The sequence below is a fragment of the Tamandua tetradactyla genome (assembly GCF_023851605.1).
Source record: "Tamandua tetradactyla isolate mTamTet1 chromosome 22 unlocalized genomic scaffold, mTamTet1.pri SUPER_22_unloc_2, whole genome shotgun sequence".
In the NCBI taxonomy this organism is placed as follows: Eukaryota; Metazoa; Chordata; class Mammalia; order Pilosa; family Myrmecophagidae; genus Tamandua; species Tamandua tetradactyla.
In genome coordinates this window covers 1,429,414-1,450,189 of record NW_027518252.1, presented here as the reverse complement: position 1 = coordinate 1,450,189, position 20,776 = coordinate 1,429,414, and the positions used below count along the sequence as shown (strand labels likewise).

The 20,776-nt window shown below is 34.8% G+C and overlaps 1 protein-coding gene across 1 annotated transcript; it reads left to right on the top strand.

Moving 5' to 3' along the window:
* The first annotated feature begins 2,392 nt into the window (after window positions 1-2,392).
* Window positions 2,393-3,217, top strand: LOC143672937 (olfactory receptor 7A10-like). The gene has a single exon (XM_077147363.1). The coding sequence runs from the start codon at window positions 2,393-2,395 to the stop codon at window positions 3,215-3,217; it is 825 nt and encodes a 274-aa protein (XP_077003478.1).
* Window positions 3,218-20,776: the final 17,559 nt, after the last annotated feature.

Sequence of the window (20,776 nt, the reverse complement as noted above, 5' to 3'; positions counted from 1 at the left end):
TCCAGTATACATGTATAGAAGTGATAGAATTGTCAACCCACACTCTGGTGAGATAAAATATATCTACCAAAATACAGTGCTTATACACAGTTTCTGCTCCCTTCATTCTATGCACTCTATTGATATCCAATATTATTATTTCAACCCCTTTTTCCCTCATCCCTCCAGTAAGAGTGTTTCATTTATATGTAATATAGTTAGGCTGTTTCACCAAATTTTGCATTCCATGCTGACATTGCCTTGATCTTGAAAACGAATATTTTATTTACATATAATAAAATTCACTCTTTGTGTTTGAAAGGTTAATGTGTTTCAACAAATACATACAGTCATGTGTCTGTAATGACATATTCTACAGAATAGAGTCATGGCTCTCAAAATTACTCTGTAATTCACCTATTAGACCCTGCTCTCCTGTTCCAGATCCCTTGGCAATCAGTGATCATTCTATTGTCTCTATTGTTTTGCCTAATTCAGAAAGTCATATCATTGAAATTCTACTATGGGGCATATTTCGACATTTTTTTCAATTACAAGCTATCATTTAAGATTTATCCTGAAGTTTTGTAACTGGAGAGGATATTTATTTCTATCATTGAATAATATTCCATTGTATAGATATAGCAGAGTTTGCTCATCCATTCACTTACTGAAGTACATCTTTGCGCTTTCAGATTTTGGAGATTGTAAGTAAATCTGCCATAAAAATTCTCTTGTAGGTTTTTGTATGGCCTTACATTTCAAATCAGCTGTATATCTAAGAGCACAGTTTCTGAATTGCATGATGAGATGACATTTAGTTTTACTGTAAACTGCAAAACTTTCTCCAGGCCTCACCATTTTGTATTCTCACTAGCAATGAACGAGCATTCATACAGTCCCCCATCCTCATGACTCATTGTTATTGTCACTATTTAGGTTTTTAGTATTCTAAGAGGTGGGTGATTACATATCATTGTGGTTTAATTTTGCAATTTCTAATGACAAATGATGTTGAGTATCATTTCACATGCTTATTCACCACCTGAAGATCTTCTTTATGAAGTTTTGTGTTCAAATCATTTGCACATTTTTAATTGGATAGTACCTTTTTATTGTTGGGTGTTAAAAGTTCCTTGTATGTTTGGGTACACATTTCTTATCAAATACATGTTTTACAAATATTTTCTCCAAATCAATGGATTCTCTTTTCATTCCTTATCAATGTATTTCACCGGGCAGAAATTTTATATTTAATAAAGTCAAATTTATAAATATTCTTCTCTCATGAATCATGATTTCGAAGCTATATCTAAAACTCATTACCAGATAATGGACTAGTAGATTTTCTGATATATTTTATTCTAAAAGTATTATACATGCATTACAATTTTAAGTGCAGGAATCATTTGGAGTTAATTTTTTTGAAATGGATACAATTTTGACTAGCTTCCTTTTATTTTTGCATGTTGGCATCCCATTGTACCAGCAGCATTTTATGAAAAACCAAATTTTTCCATTGTTATTTTTCAAATACCCACTGACTACATTAGTGTGCATCTACTTTTGAGTTCTTCCACATTAATTCATGCATCTATTTCACCAACACAACACAATTTGATCATTGTATCTTTTTAATTATACATCGAATTAGGTAGTATGTGTTCTACAAGTTTGGTCTTCTTCAGTATTGTTTAGGGAATCTAAGACCACTGCTTTCCATATAAACTTTAGAATTAATTTGTCCATATACACAAAAGAAAGTGCTGCCATTTGGAATGTGATTGAGTTGAATGTATAGGTCAAGTTGAGATGAAATGGCATCTAAACAATTAAATCTTTCTATCAATGAAGACAGAATAACTTTGTTTTTAATTTTTATTATAACAATCTATATATAACTGAAAATTTCTCTTTCTAACCATTTTCAAGGTTACAATTTGGTAATATGATTACATTCAAAATACTGAGCTGCCATTACAGATATTCATGAACTCAACTTTTTCATCAAGAGTACAAAATGAATGGTCAAAGTGATTGAAGAATAAAATAGTGTGTAAAAGTATTTCAATGAAAGTACTGCCTTTGTAAAATGCTTACAATTATGGACAAGGATGGTGAGTTGGCAACAGCATTAAGGAGAAGCAGGAGAAATGACTTACCTGATATTTTCTTGTAAGGGCCTCTAGAACCATATGTATTAATTAAGATTAATGAACATAATGCTCTTACCATATAGACATAATGTTTTGAACACTGCCTGTACCTGCACTTGCCTTATGCTGGTCTCTCTTCCAGCAGTTTCATGAGTTACACGGAATTAGAGAACAAAACACGTGTTTCAGAATTTATCCTCCTGGGGCTCTCAGAAGTCACAGAAGTGCAGCCCCTTCTATTTGCTCTATTTCTGACAATGTACCTGGTCACTCTCATTGGGAACCTGCTCATTGTCCTGGCCACCATTTCTGATTCCCACCTGCACACACCTATGTACTTCTTCCTTGCTAACCTGTCTTTTGCAGACATCTGTTTCACCTCCACAACTGTCCCAAAGATGCTGATGAACATCCAGACAGAGACCAAATCTATAAGTTATGGAAACTGCCTCACCCAGATGTATTTTTTTATGCTTTTTGTAGCATTAGACAACTTGCTGTTAACTGTAATGGCCTATGACCATTACATGGCCATCTGTCACCCACTGCATTACATGGTCGTCATGAACCCCAGGCTCTGTGGTCTCTTGCTGCAGATGTCATGGATATTGTGTCTTTTGACTGCTCTTTTACATGGCTTAATGTTTTTGCGACTGCCTTTTTGTACAGAGCTGGAAATACCCCACTTTTTCTGTGATCTTGATCTTGTAGTCCAACTTGCATGTTCTGACACCTTCCTCAATGACCTCGTGAGCTATATTGCAACTGGAATTATGGGTGTGATTCCATTCACTGGGATCCTTTTCTCTTACTCTAAGATTATATCCTCAATTTTGAGAATTTCATCAGCTGGGGGCAGATATAAAGCATTTTCTACTTGTGGGTCTCATCTTTCAGTTGTGTCCTTGTTTTGTGGTAGAGGTCTTGGAGTGTATCTTAGTTCTGCTGCAATCCAAAATGCAAGGGCAAGTGCAATAGCTTCAGTGATGTACACAGTGGTCACTCCTGTGCTGAACCCCTTCATCTACAGTCTTAGAAACAAGGACATAAAGTATGCCTTAAAAATAATTTCCAGCAGATAAAGATTTACCCTGCAAAAGGACACTTTGTCACAAGCTTAGAAATTTGCTTGTCATTAATTGAGGTTAATACTAGACTACCTAAACTAAATACTCATCAGTGTATAAAATAATCTGATGTTTGCTTAATTTCTAGAATTCTGTCTAGCTTTTTATCCATCAAAGCACCTTATCTTTTTTATTTTCTTTAAATAATTTTACCTGACTGATTTTATTCTGAGGATTCAGTATTGAGTTGGACTCCTCTGCCTGAATATTTGGTGGTACTTATTTATTACAGGTAATGTGGTATATACAAAATTATAGGAATTGCTGGAGGAGTAAATGTGTACTGCAGTCCCTGAGAGAAGAAATCAACCACTCTTGTGTTATTTACTTTTGATGAAAATCATGTCACTTTAAATGCTGAGTACCTGTTGTCAGGGTTTTGGTAATTGGCTCCAGAAACAGGGCACATCTTGGACTACTGTCAGTCACCAAAGCATTACATTTCCATATTCTATATTCCCTCTCTGATAGATGACTGTCTTTGTACAATTTCAACATGAGTTAGTTGAGAATATAATAGATATTACAACTGTGATTCTTCAATTGTTTATGGTTTCACTCATCCCTGGAATTCTTCCAGTGATATAATTTAACTCTTTAAGAATTATTTTCATAAGCAGGGTCATTTCCAGGAAATTTTCCAGGGTATTTCCTACAATAAGAGTCATCATTTACAGATCCTGAATAGTGCCATGGGTATCTTGCCTATTTCCAGGTATGTCTTCTGCAAATATTAATTCCAGATATTAAGAAATAATATCAAGATTTTAAGTAGACCTATTGTCTTCTTTAGGAAGTAGAATGAGGCTTTTTTCTTTATTTGTTCCTTACCTAACCACAGAGTCCTCTTTTTGACTGGCAGATTAGAGTGGCATTTTAGGTTTAGAGATTGTTCATAGCTAATGCTCCATTTCGGGAAACAAAAAGAAAAATGTGTTCTTTTATGTATTCAGTTTTCATTCTTTGGCAAATCAGTGAATTCATTTATTTTGCAATGCATTAAGCCATAAGATCAGACTCTCTTAGTTATACCCACATCAGACCTGTAGTTTACAGAGAAAGGAGACTTGATTTCTGCTGTCCTGAAAGAATTCTTGTTTTTTGATTGTGCTTAACCTAAGAATTGAAATCCTCATCTTATTATTTTCTTTTCTTAAATATTCTCCAGAACAATTAAATGATCCGCCATACTCCACATTTATTAAATTCTGATTCTCAACAAAATACTTTAATAAATAAACCTGTTTTCCAAACTCTTCCCTACACAATCCCTTTAGGGATGACTACAAACATTGTATTATGATTTCAGGTTTGCCAATATTATTCATGCAGGAGCTGCACACTTTTATCCAAAGTACACAGTCCTTAATGTCCTCACTTCCAACTGGTTGATATATCAGTTTGCAGATTCTTAACAGGAAGATAGGGGCTTTTGCTATCAATTTCTCTCTGCAACAATTTACTTATTTTCTTTAAGTATAAATATCTTTTTAAAAAATCTCCAATAATTTTTGAAGTAATTTAGTAGGCATGTTATGTCAACATTGCTGAAGAAGTTAGAGGTATGTTTTTCAAGTAGAAAACACTAAAAAAAAAACAGCCTAGCCAAGAAAGGTGATATTTATGCTATCATCAGGAACATACTATAAATTAAGAAGATTTACCCCATATTGTTGGGATACAAACATGCTGCATTTTCTGCAATTTAGGCAGTAGGAAGAAATTCCCATATGTATTGGTTATGTATGCAATACTCATGCTAGTTCATCATCTTTTGGAGAACAAGAACCCAAAGCAGAAGGAGGGAGAAATATTGCTATACGCCAGTCCACCTTGCCTGCCAGACATCATATCATGTGAACTGCATGGTGAACACCAAATGTCTCTATACACTGAGTGTAATTTAGGGCAGAGGGAGATAGAATGTCTTTCAAAATCCCCTAAGACTTTTCATGTTTCCCTTCTATCATACATGACTCATACAAGGTTCTGAAGAAAAGGTGTTCTTTAGAGCTTGTTTTGAGTGAATGATGGATTCCTTTACAACTATGCCATATATCCCAAATCTCTACTTCAATTACCATTCTTGACACTGATAATTTTTCTCAGAAATATCATCTTAGTTTTTTTATGATAATTTTACTCTTCTCCTGAACCCTTAAAATAGGTGGTAACAAAAAGGATTCACTGTGAAGTGAGTGGTTACATCTATTCTCACAGAAAACTGTTTTATTCCTGAAGAAAATATTTATTTTCATAGAACTAGGAATACATTTTACTCTTGAAGAAAATGCCACCAAATTGTCTGAAGGAAAAACTTGAAGGGAGTCATTAAAACATAGATTTTAGCAAAAGAAACCTTCACGAATTGTGGGGGGTGATAAACACGGATTATAGAGGGAAACACTATTATTTTTTCTGGGAGAAATGAGGGGCTTGATTGTCACCTTAAAACTATCAAATGTATGCTATATACAGGAGAAGACTCATTTCGACTGAGCTCCACTCTGTTCAATTTTATTTCATTGGGTAATCTAAGGAGTCATTTACTGTTGCCCGTTTATGCAAAATTTTACAAAAGATGCATGTTTTCTATTGGAAGATTAATTTTCAAGAGCAGGGGAAGTCAGAATAACACTGTCAGGTCCAGAGAATATCATTTAAGCTCAGACACTACAAGAGCAGTAACTGAGTCCATAACACTTAGAATGTGCCATAAAAATATAGACAGTGTCAAAGTGTGTGTCCATGAAACATAGGAGTCATGAATCCTTCCACCCATGCCAAGAGTTGAGACTCCAAGAGAAGCCAGTTATGGAGTACCAGTATCTATGAAAAGCTCTGGGAAAGCAACTCCTCATGGTCTTCTACCAAAGCCAACATTCTCATTTTCATTAAATTTCAGATTACTCTTTCCAGAAGAATTGGGGTGCAGTCATGTAGTTCTGAAATATGTCATCCAAACTGAGATTACATAACTGTTTCATCTCCTTGACATTCCAGAATGCAAATATTTTGTATTTATCTATCATCTAGGATGGAAACAGAGCTAGTGGAACAAAAAATCATGGGAATGAGCTGGAGAAGTTTTTTTATGTTGTGGGTCAAAAATGTAATGGCAGGGAATACTTTACTTACAATAACTGCACAAACCCAAAGAAAAATATATAGGTAAATTCTACAAATGTAAATATATTTATGTCTAATTTCTATTTCTTGAGGGGTTATTGGATTCTATTCAAACAATTTTCTCTCAGTTCCAATTCACAGAAATTTTTAATTTTTAATTCATCAATGTATATTTCAACCCTAGATGATATTTTTCATTCACTTTGAAATGTGTTTGGACCACTGTATGTATGTATGCACAGGATTCCTTTTAATTATTTCAAACCTACTACAGATAGTTGTTTCATGATCTGTGCCTGAGTAATTTCTATATCTGCAACAATAAAGGCTTATGTCCACCGTCTGCTTTTCAACCAGCTGTTGGTCATGGTACCTTCCTTTCTTAGTGTTAATGGTGACTTTTCAATTGTGCTCTATTTAATTTGTCAGGCCATACTTCTGAGAAATCTTGACAGCTTATGTGGAAGAGGGAATGGTTTACATTTGAATTTATTTTGTCATTACTAAGACAAGATAATTTAAATTTAAGTTCTCCACATTGAGGTTTTAAGACCACATAGGTGCTGTGATCTGAGTGCATGCTAGTATTTCATTCATAGGGCTTTCCCCACCACATAGCTCTAGAACCAGGGCAAGTGTGAATCTTGATACCTGTGATGGTTGGAGGATGTTGTGTAGCACAGAAAAGCTATGTTCTTTTCCTTTGTCGAATCTTGTTAGGGCAGACATCACTTGAGTGGGATCATTTTGATTAAGTTGTTTCCATGAAGATGTGAATTGTGGGTGGGGCCATTTGATCAGGTGGTTTTCATGGAGATGCATCTCTTCCCATTCATAGTGGGTCTTCATCTGCTGAATGGAATTATATGTCAATAAACCCTGAAGTTATTCCTCCCTGTCATCTGATCTTAGGGATTGTCACATGAGACCAGTAAGTATTGGTAGGAGCCATGTAGTCTGAACCAGTTGCTCATCCAACTCACTTGTCCTTAGTGCCAATTGAAATCTGATCTACAGTATGTTGTTTCTACTTAGACTCTTTAATGGAAGCCCAAATTTTGGCTTCGTGGGTTTATGATGAGCAGCTCAGATTGCATGGGATCTTGATGGCCCAAAGTTAAGGGTTTTCTGTACAGTAACAAACCATAAGCACTTTCTAAAATGAGTAACAATCATCCTCAAAATGTGATATAAAGTTGCTTTAACATCCTTAGGGTCTGCTTTGTAAATGAACTACATGGCCATGCCAAAGGTACCATACAATATCCCCACCTGTCATGGAAACTTAAACCACTATTCAATATGATGTGTAGATCAGGATATACAAATGATATATAAGTGGCTTCAAGATACAAGGAAGCCCAATAGATATTGTTCCTCTCAAATACTTTCATGAACAATCCTGAGAAAAAGGCAATTCACATATGTAACCATTGTAATTACAGTTACGAAGTTGAAGAACTTCATACTGAAAGTTCTTAATAGTCTACATTAGTGAAGTAGGCTTAAGAAGAATATGAATCTCACCCTTTACAAATGGAAGCTCAGGTAAAAGATTCCTGAATCTATGCATTCCAAAGGTCAATGATAAAGAGCAGACTAAAAAAAAAATGGTTATCTAGATACACAGTTGTCTTGTGCCTACTGTTACATGGTGAGCTTGAGTTTTCTGATAAACAGAAGTTGAGGGAGCTTTTCAGATCTTGACCTGCCCTACAAAAATTGCTATGTGAATTTTTCAGTTTAAAGCAAAAATACCCAAGGTAGGAGCCCAGAGTTGTGTGAAAAATTAAAGATCTAAGTAATTGCAACTACATGGTTAAATACAAATGCCAGCATTTTTGTATTCACTGTAAGTTAGTAAACTTTTCATTTCTTTGAAGATCTAAAAATACAAATGCATAGGTAATCAAGAAGTTAAGTTAGAATCATTGCAAACTATTATTGATAGATTTATGATGCTAAATACAAGGCCCATGTTGACCATGAAGAATATATCTAATATATATATATAGGAAAATAAATCATAAGTGGATCAATTTGCATCACTACACTCTATCATCTATATACAAAGGAAGGAAGCATGAAAGAAAATGAGGGATAAAAATGTTAGAAGATGTATAAGAAACTAGTGAACAAATAATTAAAGTATGTCTTGCCTTATCAGTAATTATTTTGCATGTAAATAACTTAACCTCTCCAGTCAAAGGACATTGAGTGGCAGAATAGATAACAATGTGTGATCCAAATATATGTTGTTTAAAAAAGACAAAAGTTAGGACATAAGATGCAAATAGGTTGAAAATGAAGGAAAGAGAAAAATATTCCAAATACATAACAAACAGAAGAGACCTGGGTTGGTTCAACTAATATTAGGTAAAATTGACTTTAATTAAAAATCAGTTGCCAAAAACAGTGAAGGAACCATATATATTGATAAATGGTTCAATGCATTAAGAAAATTTTGCATCTAGTCACAGAGCCCCAAAATACAAAAGGCAAACATTCACAAAATTTAAGGAAGAAATGACTGGTTGGTAACTTCAATACACTGCAGTCATATATGGATATGGCTAGGACATCTAGAGAGGAGATCAATAGGGAACTGGACTTGAACAACATTATAAATGAACCTGACCCAAGAGAAATATGCAGAACACTTCACCCAACACAGAATACATATTTTGCTCAAGTACATATGGATCATTCTCCAGTATGCCAGTTTGAAATGATATGTGTACTCTAGAAAGCCATGTTTTTATCATAATCTCACTTTGTGAAGGCAGCCATTTCCTCTCTAATTCCTATTCAGTATTGTATGTTTGAAACTGTAATTAAATAATCTCCCTGGAAATATGATTTAATGAAGATTGGCTGCTAAATTGAATTAAGTGGAGTTGATCTCCCCACTTTTGGGTGGATCTTGATTAGTTTACTGGCATCCTATAAAATAGGATTTTGGAGAAAGAAAGAGATTGAGAGGGAACAGAGAATGTTGCAGCACCATGAAGCAGAGTCCATCAGCCAGTGCTTTGGAGATGAGGAAGGAAAATGTCTCCTGGGGAGCTTCATGAAACAGGAAGCCAGGATAGAAAGCTAAGCAGTGATGCTGTATTCACCATGTGCCCTCCCAGCCAAGAGAGAAACTGTGACTCTTCACCATGTGCCTTCTCACTTGAGAGAGAAACCCTGAACTTCATTGGCCTTCTTGAACCAAGGTGTCATTTCCTTTGATGCCTTATATTGGACATTTTTATAGACTTGTTTTAATTGGGACATTTTCATGGCCTCAGAACTGTAAAATAGCAAATTATCAAATTCGCCTTTTAAAAGCCATTCCATTTTTGGTATATTGCATTCTTGCAGCTAATAAACAGGAACATCCAGGATAGACCTTATATTAGTTAAAAACACATCTCAAATATTTAACATCTTCTCTGACCACAACAGAATGAAACTAGAAATCAATAAAAGAACAAAATGGAAAATAGACAAAAGGTGAGAAGTAAACAACACAATCTTAAATAATCAATGGGTGAAGAAATAAATCAAAAGGGAAAATATAAAGTATCTTGGGACAACTGAAAAGTAAAACAACATACCAAAACTAATGGGATGCTGTGAAGGAAGTGCTTAGAGAGAAATTTAGAACTCAGGATGCCTAAATTAGAAAAGTAGAAGGAACACAAATCCATAACCTAACATCATAGCAGGAGGAACTAGAAAAAGAAGAGGAAGTTGTACCTAAAGCTAATATAAGAAAGGAAATATTAAAGGTCAGGGTGGAGATAAACAAAAGATAGAATAGGAAAACAATTGTGAGAACCAATGAAACTAAAACATGTTCATGGGAAAACTCGATCAAATTGCAAACATTTTTATTTTCAGACTGAAAATTATATTGGGGGATATTGTTACTGATAGTGAAGAGTAAAAAGGATTGTTAGTGAATACTATGCTCAACAGTCAATGCCAACAGTCTAGATAAACTAGAAGAATTGGACAAATTCCTAGAAACCCACAGCTTACCTAAACCGACTCAAGAAGAAATAGATCTCAACAGACATGTAAAAATAAAGATATTGAATCAGTAATCCAAAACATTCCACCAAATAGACCTCCAGGACCAGAAAGTTTTAATGGTGATTCTATCAAACATTCAAGAAAGAATTAACTCCAATATTTCCAAGTTCTTCCAAACTGAAGAGGACAGAACTCTTTCTAACTCATTTAAGGTTAACAGTATTGTGATACAAAGATACATAAACACATAACAAGAAAGGCCAACAAACGACCAGTTTCTCCTATGAATATAGATAGAAAATCCTCAACAAAAAACTAGATAATTGAATACAAAAGAGTATTGAAAGAATTGTCTTCCATGAAGAAGTGGCATTTATCTCAAGATGCAAGTGTGTTCTACATAAGGAAATCAATCAATGTAATATACTTACACACTACATGAAAAGAAGAAAGGGAAGATCACATGATGATCTCTCAAATGATGCAGAAAATGCATTTGACAAAATCCAATGTCCTTTCATGTTTAAAACATTCAGAAAATAAAAATAGAATGAAACTTACACACACACACACACACGGCATATATATATAACAACACAGCTAATCTTATGCTCAATGCTGAAAGCATAAAGTGTTCCCCTTGAGATCTGGAACAAGACAAGGATGGCTGTTTTCAGTATCGCTGTTCAGTTTTTAATTGGAATTCCTTTTAAAAGAGATTAGTCAAAAATAAATAAAAAAGGCAACCAAATTGGAAATGAAGTATTAAAAATTAATTACCTATTCATATCCTTGAGTTCATTTCTTCCAAGTCTTTGTCTACTAACAGGGTTGTATGATCATATGTCAACCCTATATTTAGTCTCTTATGGAACCACCAACCTGCCACCAGAGGGGTTGCACCCATTCTACTTCCCTACAGTAGAATCACATAGGTCTCCCTAAGTATAGTCACATAATTATGCACTCACCACCACAATCTATATGAGATTATTTCCATTTCTTCCACAAAGAGAGGAAAAGAGGAGAAAAGAAAGTAAAAAGAAACAACAATGTGAATACCATGTGTTCCCTTTATAATGTTGATGAAGTTCTCCTCTATTCCTTTCCTTGAAGGGTTTTCATCAAGAAAGGAAGAAAATTTTGTCAGATGCTTTTCTGCCTCCATTGAGATGATGAGGTGGTTTTTCCTCTCTAATTTATGGATGTGGTGTATTGCACTAATTGATATTCTTGTGTTGAACTATCCTTGCATACCTGGGATAAATCCCACTTCATCAGGGTGTATAATTCTTTTCATGTGTTGTAGGATTAGATTTGCAAGTATTTTGTTGAGGATTTTTTGCATCTATTTTCATTAGAGATTGTTCTGTAGATTTCTTTTCTTGTAATACCTTTGCCTTGCTTGGTATTAGGGTGATATTGGTCTCACAGAATGAGTTAGGTAGCTTTCCCTCATCTTCAACATTTTGAAGAGTTTTAGCAAGATTGATAATATTTCATTCTTGAATGGTTGGCAGAATACACATATGAAGCCACCTGGCTTTGGGCTTTTCTTCTTCAAGAGTTTTTTGATGACTGGTTCAATCTCTTTACTTATGATTTGTTCTCTGAAGTCTTCTATTTCTTTGCAAGACAGTGTTGGTTGCTCATGATGTTCCCAGGAGCTATTCATTTCACCTAGGTTGTTAAGTTTGTTAACACATAATTGTTCATAGTATTCTTTCATTATCACTTTTATTTCTGTAGGACCAGTAATTAGTTTCCTCTCCCATTTCTGATTTTGCTTATTTGCATCCTCTCTCTTTTTTTCCTTGTGAGTCTAGCTAAGCATCCATCGATTTTATTGCTTTTCTCAAAGAACCAACATCTGGCTTTATTTATTCTCTTTTCCTCTTCATTCTTTATTTCTTCTAGGTGATCAGTTAATTCCTGGAGTTTTGATCTTCTTTCCTGTTTTAACATAGGCATTTAGGGCAATAAATTTCCCTCACAGGACTGCCTTTGCTGATCCTAAAAGTTTTGATGTGCAATTTTCATTTTCATTTGCCTCAGGGTATTTATAGATTTCTCCTGCAATTTATTCTTTGACCCACAGATTCTTTAAGAGTGTGTTTTTAAGTCTTCATATATCCCACCTGTTATTATTTTTCCACCTTTATTCCACAGTTAGCTAAATAAGTGCTTTGAATATTTCCTGTCTTTTGAAATTTATAGAGACCTGCTCAGTGTCCCAACATGTAATCTATCCTGGAGATTGATCCATGAGCACTCTAGAAAAAGTATATTGTTGGGTACAATATTCTGTAAATGTCTCTTAAGTCTAGTTCATTTATGTATGATTCAAAATCTCTGTTTCCATATTGATCCTCTATTCATTGATAAGATGTCCCACTCATTGATAAGAGTGGTATATTGAATTCTTCAACTATTATTGTAAAAGTGTCTTTTTTCCCCCTTAGTGCTGTCATTGTTTGCCTCATGTATTTTGGAACACTCTGGCTTGGTGTGTAGTTATTTATCATTGTTATGTCTTCCTGCTGAAATGCCCCCTTTTTAATGTATCCTGTCCTTCTTTGTCTCTTTTATTTGATTTATAATTGAAGTCTAATTTATTTAATATAGATATCCCAGCTCTTTTCTGTTGTTTGCATGAAATATCTTTTTCCAAACTTTCACTTTTGACCTATTTTTGCCCTTGTGTCTTAAGTGATTCTCTTGTAGACAGCATAGAGATGGATCCTGCTTTTTAATATTTTCAACCTATGTTTTTTTTTTATTAGGGAGGTTAAGCCATTGATATTTAATGTTATTACTGTGAAGTCAGTAATTCTTCTATTATTTTGTCTTTTGGACACTGTCTGACATATTTTATTCTTCATTTATTTCTCTTTCTTTGCTTACAATATCACTTAACCTTATTGCTAATCTTCAGTTCTACACTCTTCTCCAGACTCATTCCCCTATTTGCATGGTCTTCCCTTTATTATGTCCTGTAGAACAGGACTCTTGTTCATGTACCCTCTCAATATTTGTTTTTCTGTAAACATTTTAAACTTTCCCTCATTTTTGAAGAAAAAGTTTGCTAGATATAGAATTCTTGGTTGGTAAGTTTTCTTAACTATACCATACTATTATCTTCTTGCCTCCATGTTTCCATTCAGAAATCTACTCTGTCTTATTGAGCATCCCTTGTATGTGATGGATTGCTTTGCTCTTGCTGCTTTCAGAATTCTCTCTTTGTCTTTGAGATTTGAAATCTGATTAGTAAATGTCTTGGAGTAGGTCTTTGCATTTTTTCTCTTCGGGGTGTTCAGTGCTTCTCACATCTGTAATTTATGTCTTTCATGAAAACTGAGAAATTTTCAGTGATTATTTCATCAATTATTCTTTCTGTCTCTTTTCCTTTCTCTTCTCCCCCTGAGACATCAAAAACATGTATATTCATGCATTTCATGTTGTCATTCAATTCCCTGAGTTCCTGCTCATATTTTTACATTCTTTTCCCTATTTGTCATTTTGCATGTAGGATTTCAGATGTTCTGCTTTGTACCTCAATATACCTTTCTTCTGCCTCTTCAAATCTGCTGTTATATGTCTACATTGTGTTTTTCATGTCTTATAATGTGCCTTTAATTTCCGTAAGTTCTGCCATTTCCTCTTTCAAGCCTTGAGGTTCCACTGTATAGACATCATTTGCCCTATTTATATCCTTCATCTATTTTCCCAGATTTTTAATAACCCAATAAATTGATTTAGAATATTTTAGCACCTCTTTAGTTCACTGTCATAAATCCTGTATCTCAGTTGAGCTATTAGTTTGTTCCTTTGATTGGGCCATATTGTTGTGGTTGCTGGTATGAGTTTTAGTTTTCTGAAGGTGTGGATGTCTCTGATTTTCTTGGTTAGTTTTTTTCTGGAAGTCATTTCATCTCTTTTGCCCAAGGTTTTTTCCGTTGGTTGGTCTTGTTTTTCATTTGTTTGTCTCTTTCAGGGGCCAGTTGACAAACTGTATCTGTGCCTGGTCTCTCCCCAAAACAAAACTCCCAGAGTTGCCTGCATCAGAGATGGGAACTTTTAATGATGTTATTCAACATTGTACCATAAATCTTTGCTGAAGAAATTAGGTAGTAAATCAATACAAATGGTATCAAATTGGAAAGGAAGAAGTAATGCTATTAGTATTCAAGATGATATGATGCTTTATACAGAAAATGTGAAAGCATCCACCTAAAAACTTCTAGAGTTCATAAACAATCCAAGGTAAATGTAGACTAGAACTTTAACAAACAAAATCAGGTGAATTTTATACACCAGGAAACAACATTTCTAACTGGGATTTTAAAAAACAATTCATTCACCACAGTATATAAAGAATGAAATACATGGGAATAACTAACTAGAGAGGTGAAGAACTTGAACACGGAAAACTGCAAAGGTTTGTTGAATTAAATTAGAGAACTTAGTAAATGAGAAGATATCCTACATTTTTGGAGAGAAACAATTTATATTATTATGTTGTCAGTACCATCCAAAGTGATCTACAGCTTCAACATAGCCCCTACCATTCCTTGGAGCCTTTGTAACAAAAATGGAAAAGTCAATCCTCATTCACATGGAGTTTCACTTCTCCAGGACTTCCCCTTAATGTGGTGCATTTATTTATTTTCCTGTCTCTTGGTTCATTTAGACTGTGTGAGTAGAAGCACAATGTTTTGTACTTTTCTTCATTCTCAGACCACAGTTCAGTGCTTACCATACAGTGTTTCTGAATAAGTATTTGTTGAATGGCTGAAAACAAATGGTGGACAGAGTTTAACAGATATTGCTAATGATGAGAGAGAAAGGAGAAGTAGTGAAACAAAAGGAAATATTGTTGACAGAAGGCAGCCTAAAATGGAGATGAAATATCAGTAGAGGGAGATTGGAGACAGAAAATATTTTAGTTTACCTAGAGACTCTCTCCCAAATCAGCAATACAAAATTATTATGGGAAATGCTGCAATGCTAGAGCCCCAAAGTAAAGAAAGGGATAAGCGAGGAGCATGAAGTTCCACAGCTTTCACCCCAAGGGTCAAAACTGGCCCAAGTGTGAATTCTGTTTTTCTTCCTTATCTCCAGAGAAAGACAGATCTCAGGAATAGAGTGACAAAAGAATACCACATTAATGAGGATCAAGGAATGAAATCCCTAAAGGCACAAAAATTCTAAAGGCTTCTCCTACAGTATCCCAAATCTACTTTATTTATCACTGGTGAGGACAAAACACATTTGTGTCTTATCAAGACCTCATGAGTTGTTCCATCTCTCTGACCTTCCCGGAAGCAGATTTTCCAACTTCATCTTTCCTTCAAAGAAGATTCAGCATTGGTGAACTAAAACACTTCTTTGATGATTCCTGAGTGAGTCACAGAGGGCTCACTGGGGTATGGGATGATGTATTATGACTGCACGGACCCCTTTTATTGGTAATGATTTCAGGTGTTCAACCAGGGAAAACACAAAGAGGGTTTAATGATTCAAAGTACTGTCTAGCTAAAAATTCTGATTGTGGAAGGAGTTGATGCATACACTGAGATACCTTCTTTCTCTAATCTGTTTCACTTAGCTTTAATGCTCACACATGGGGATGATCTCATTGAAGTATGTGTTTAAACACATTCATCCACTTTTTATTTTAATCATTCAACAAGTATTAATTCATCAAATACTTCAGGGCAAGCACTAGATATTATTTATGGGATTAAATAAAAGAATAAGACACTGTTCTTATTGCAAAAGATTGCATATAAAGTGAGCAATAGCATTGCAATTAGTGCATGCAGTAATCTAGTAATCTAGGTTGGCACTGAAATCCTGGTGAAATGTATCCAAAGGTTTGGACTCATCCTGTGCAGTGAGTGAAGGCTCCACAATGGTGCTGAGAATTGTACTGTACCTTGAAGGAGATATTGGAGTAATTCCAAGAGGAGAAGAGGGTAGAGGCAAGTCAAGAAGAAACAGGAGTGTCACAAATATGGGATCAGTATTCCTATAAAGCATGTTTGAGTTTAAAAAATGTTCTTAATGTCTGATGAATAATGAATGCTCAGGAGTGAAAAGTGGGACATGAGTCTAGTCAGACTGACAGCAGATGGATCACAGTGAGCCTTGTGCTGTGTATTCAAGGTTGATATTTGTGTTTGAAGGTCTTCAAGAGTTGGTGCCAAACTTATAGAAAGTGATGTTTAAGAATACCATGCCGTGTTGAAAACTTACTCTAGGTCAAAGGAATATAGCAGTTTCAGAACCCCAGAGAGAGGAAGGGGGCTGGAAATTGCAAAATGAATGTGGTGATGGAGGCTTGAAGGATGAAATCTGTGGGGTGTTGAATCATAACATGTAAAGATATTCATTATTGATAGAAGCAGAATGCCAGACATTCTATATTCCTTATTTTATTTAATTATTTCAATTTTCTAATCAATTGGTATCACCATTCTAATTTATGTATGGAGAATGTGAGGCTTACAGCAGAGTGATATTCTTGCTCATGGCATGTAATTGCATCTGGAATGAAGCTTGGAGTTTGTTGTTTCTTAGACCTTTTCATTTAAGGAATAACTTTACTTATAAAACAAAACAACTTTTTGAACGAGTGTTAGACTTACAGAAAAATTACAAGGATAGAACAGAGAGTTTCCATAAACTCTGCAACCATCAATCTCTGTTCTTAACATTTGCCATCCATATATCATATTACATTTATTTGGTGTAAATTCTTACTCTCTTTGTGACAGTGACAGTTTCTCACATTCTTCTTGTTTCTAATGAGTTGATTAATTTTGAGGAGTGCAGTACAGTTGTTAGTAGAATGTCCCTGAGTTGGAATTTGAGTGATGTTTCTCTCATGATTCAAGGGTAGGTAGAGCTTTTTGTAGAAAGATACCTGGAAGAAAATGCTGTTTTCTCACATCACATCCAGGGTACATCTTATCAACTTTATTTTAGCTTCTACTTAGTTTTGGTACTACAAGGTGATTCAGGCTCTTCCTGTATATTTCTTGCTACAGTCCTAGAAACATCATTTCTCCAAGGAAACTTGTATTGGAGAAAGTGTTAAAAACCAAGTCAAGGTCCTATCTGTGCTCCTTGCTATTGCTCTCTAGGTCCTCTCTGCTGAGAGAAGGCAGACCATCTGCTAAAACATGCAGAACCACATATCTATAAATGCTTCAACATATAACACTCTGTGTCTCTATTTACCTACACACAAATTCACACCGATGTGTCTAACTTCAAAACAGAGAAATCAAAGGTAACATTCAATATGATAAAGCATACATGGAAAGCTGGTGGTCAGCATGTTACTCAATGGAGAGAGACTGAAAGCTTTCCCTCTAAGATCAGAAAGGAGACAAGGATGCCTTCTGTCACCACTGGTATTAAACACTGTATTAGAAGTTCTAGCTAGAGCAATCTGGCAGGACAAAGAAATAAAAGGGATACGAGTTGGAAAGAAAGAAGTAAAACTCTCATCATTTGCAAATGATATTATACTAAACTTGGAAGATCCTGAGACATCTAGAGCAAAGTTACCTGAGCTAATAAACAAATTTCAGCAAGATAGCGGGATATAAGATTAATGTGCAAAAATCAGTAATGTTTCTATACACAAGGAATGACCTAACTGAGGAGTCAGTTAAGGAAAAAATTCCATTCAAAATAATAGCTAAAAGAATCAAGTACTTATGAATGAACTTAACTAGGAATATAAATGACTTGTACACAGAAAACTATATAACATTGCTAAGGGAAATCAGAGAAGTACTAAATAGGTGGAAAGACATTCCCTGCTCATGGATAGGAATATTAAACATAGTCAAGATGTCAATTCTATCTAAATTGATCTACAGATTCAACATAGTACCAATCAAAAATCCAACAACCTACTTTGAAGACTGGGAAACACAAGTTTCCAAATTTGTCTGTACAGGAAAGAGATCCCAAATAGTCGAAAGCATCCTAAAAAAGACGAACAAAGTTGGAGGATTAACACTCCCTGACTTTAAAACTTATTATAAAGCCACAGTGGTCAAAACAGCATGGTACTGGTGCAAAGATAGAAGCATGACCAATGGAATCAAAATCATGAACTGAATCATGGTTAGGAAGGTTAAATGTAATTAAGATATCAGTTCTGCCCAAATTGATATACAGATTAACATGATACCAATCAAAACTCCAAAAACAAGTTTGAATACATGGAAAAAATTTATAGCTATAAAATTTATTTTCAATGGAAAGTGTTCTTGAATAAAAGCTAAAAATATCCTAAAAGAAAATGAAGTGAGATGAATAATACTTTCTGATTTTAAAGGTTATTATAAAGCCACAGTAGTCAAAATTGGCCCAAAGAAAGAAGTATTGACCAATGGAATTGAATTGAGGGTGCAGAAATAGAGCACCAAATCTGTGGTTAGCTGAGTTTTGACAAGGCCTCCAAATCCACTGAACTGGGACAAAATAGTCTTTTTAATAAATGGGCGTGGAAGAACAGGACATCAATAGTCAAAAGAATGAAAGAGGACCCTTACCTTGCATCCTAACACAAAAATTAACTCAAAGTGGATCAAATACAAAAATAGCACCTTAAAGCTTCTTGAATAAAACATACAGAAACATCTTCAAGACATAGTCATAGGAGGTAGCTTCCTAAACTTTATACCTAAAGCACAAGCAACAAAACAAAAATAGATAAATGAGAACTCTTCAAAATCAAATGCTGTTGCACCTCAAAAGACTTTGTCAAAAAGATGAAGAGGCAGCCAACTCAATGGGAGAAAATATTTGTAAATCACAATCAGACAAAGCTTTGTTATCCTGTATATATAAAGAAATCATACAACTCAATAACAAAAGAACAAACAGCTCACAGCTCAATTATAAAATGTGTTAATGATATGAATAAGCATTTTTCTGAAAAGCAAATACAGATCTCTCAAAAGCACATGAAGAGATGCTCATTTTCCATAAGAGAAATGCAAATCAAGGCTACAATGAGATACCACTTCACACCTATAGGAATGGCTGCTATTAAGTAAACAGGAAATTATAAAAATATAAATAATTTATAAAATTTATAAATTATAAATTATAAAGGATGTGGAGAAAATCGGACACATATGCACTGCTGGTGGGACTGTGTAATTGAACAGCCACTATGGAAGACAGTTTGGCAGTTACCTAGGAAACTACATATAGAGTTGCCTGTGACACAGCAATAGCACTATTTGGTATATACCTAGAGAAGCTGAAAGCAGTAACACAAACAATGTTCATAGCAATATTGTTCACAATAGCCAAAAGATGGAAGTATTCTAAATTCCCATCAGCATACCAGGGGATTAACAAAATGTGGCATATACATACGATGTAATATTATACAGCAGTAAGATTAAATGATGCTCTGAAGCAGATGACAAGATGGATGAGCCTTGAGGACATAATGCTGCATGAAATAAGCAAGGCACAAAAAGATAGATACTGTATGTCTCCACTTTTATGAGCATGGTAAAGGTAAAATCAAAGGTTTATAATACAAAATAAGGACTTAAAGATACATTCACACTAAAGATAAGAGAACAGTAAGCTGATAAGGTTGAACCCAAATGTAAAGGAATAGATAGAAGTGAAGGTGTTTCTCTAGTGGGTTTAGAAGTACCATTACCATATTGAAGATGAACAAGATTGAAAGAGGTTGTATAGACCTATGTGTCCCAATTACCACTAGAAATATAAATAAGGTCTTGCAAAAACTACCTCAAAGATATGTGGACAAAGAGTGTTTAAGTCCAAGGTATTGGGGAAAACTACCATTGCATGCTATGGGCCATATTTAACGGATAACATCAGCAGTACCCGAGCAACAGCAGAGGTAAGTAATGGGGGAAGGACAAAAGTTAAAGAGAGATTTAGATTTCCTAATTGGTAAAGTTGTGTTTATTGGTTATCTTTCTCTTGGGAACAATGAAATTTTCTGAAATTAAGAGTGTGGATGGACTGTGGACTTTGAGCATTATACATGATGCCCAATGAATGCAGGTGGCTGGAGGGTGTACTGACTGAGAAGTAGATTGGCAAACAATGGTGTATACATATGGTCGTATATTGTGCTGCTACAAAAGAATGACGTTGTGAGGCATGCAGTGATATGGATGAACCTATACAACACTTGGTGAGGTAAAATAAGCCACAAACAAAAGAATATTTATTGTATGGTCTCTCCTTTAGAAAATGTTTGTAACAAAACAAAGGCCTAGATTGTAAGCTCTTATACAGCAGACATATTCAGTTTGAATGGTAATTATTGTCTATGGATTT

What these genes read in the sequence shown, in the direction of transcription:
- LOC143672937 (XM_077147363.1), top strand. Translation starts at nt 2,393, where the DNA reads ATGTACCTGGTCACTCTCATTGGGAACCTGCTCATTGTCCTGGCCACC.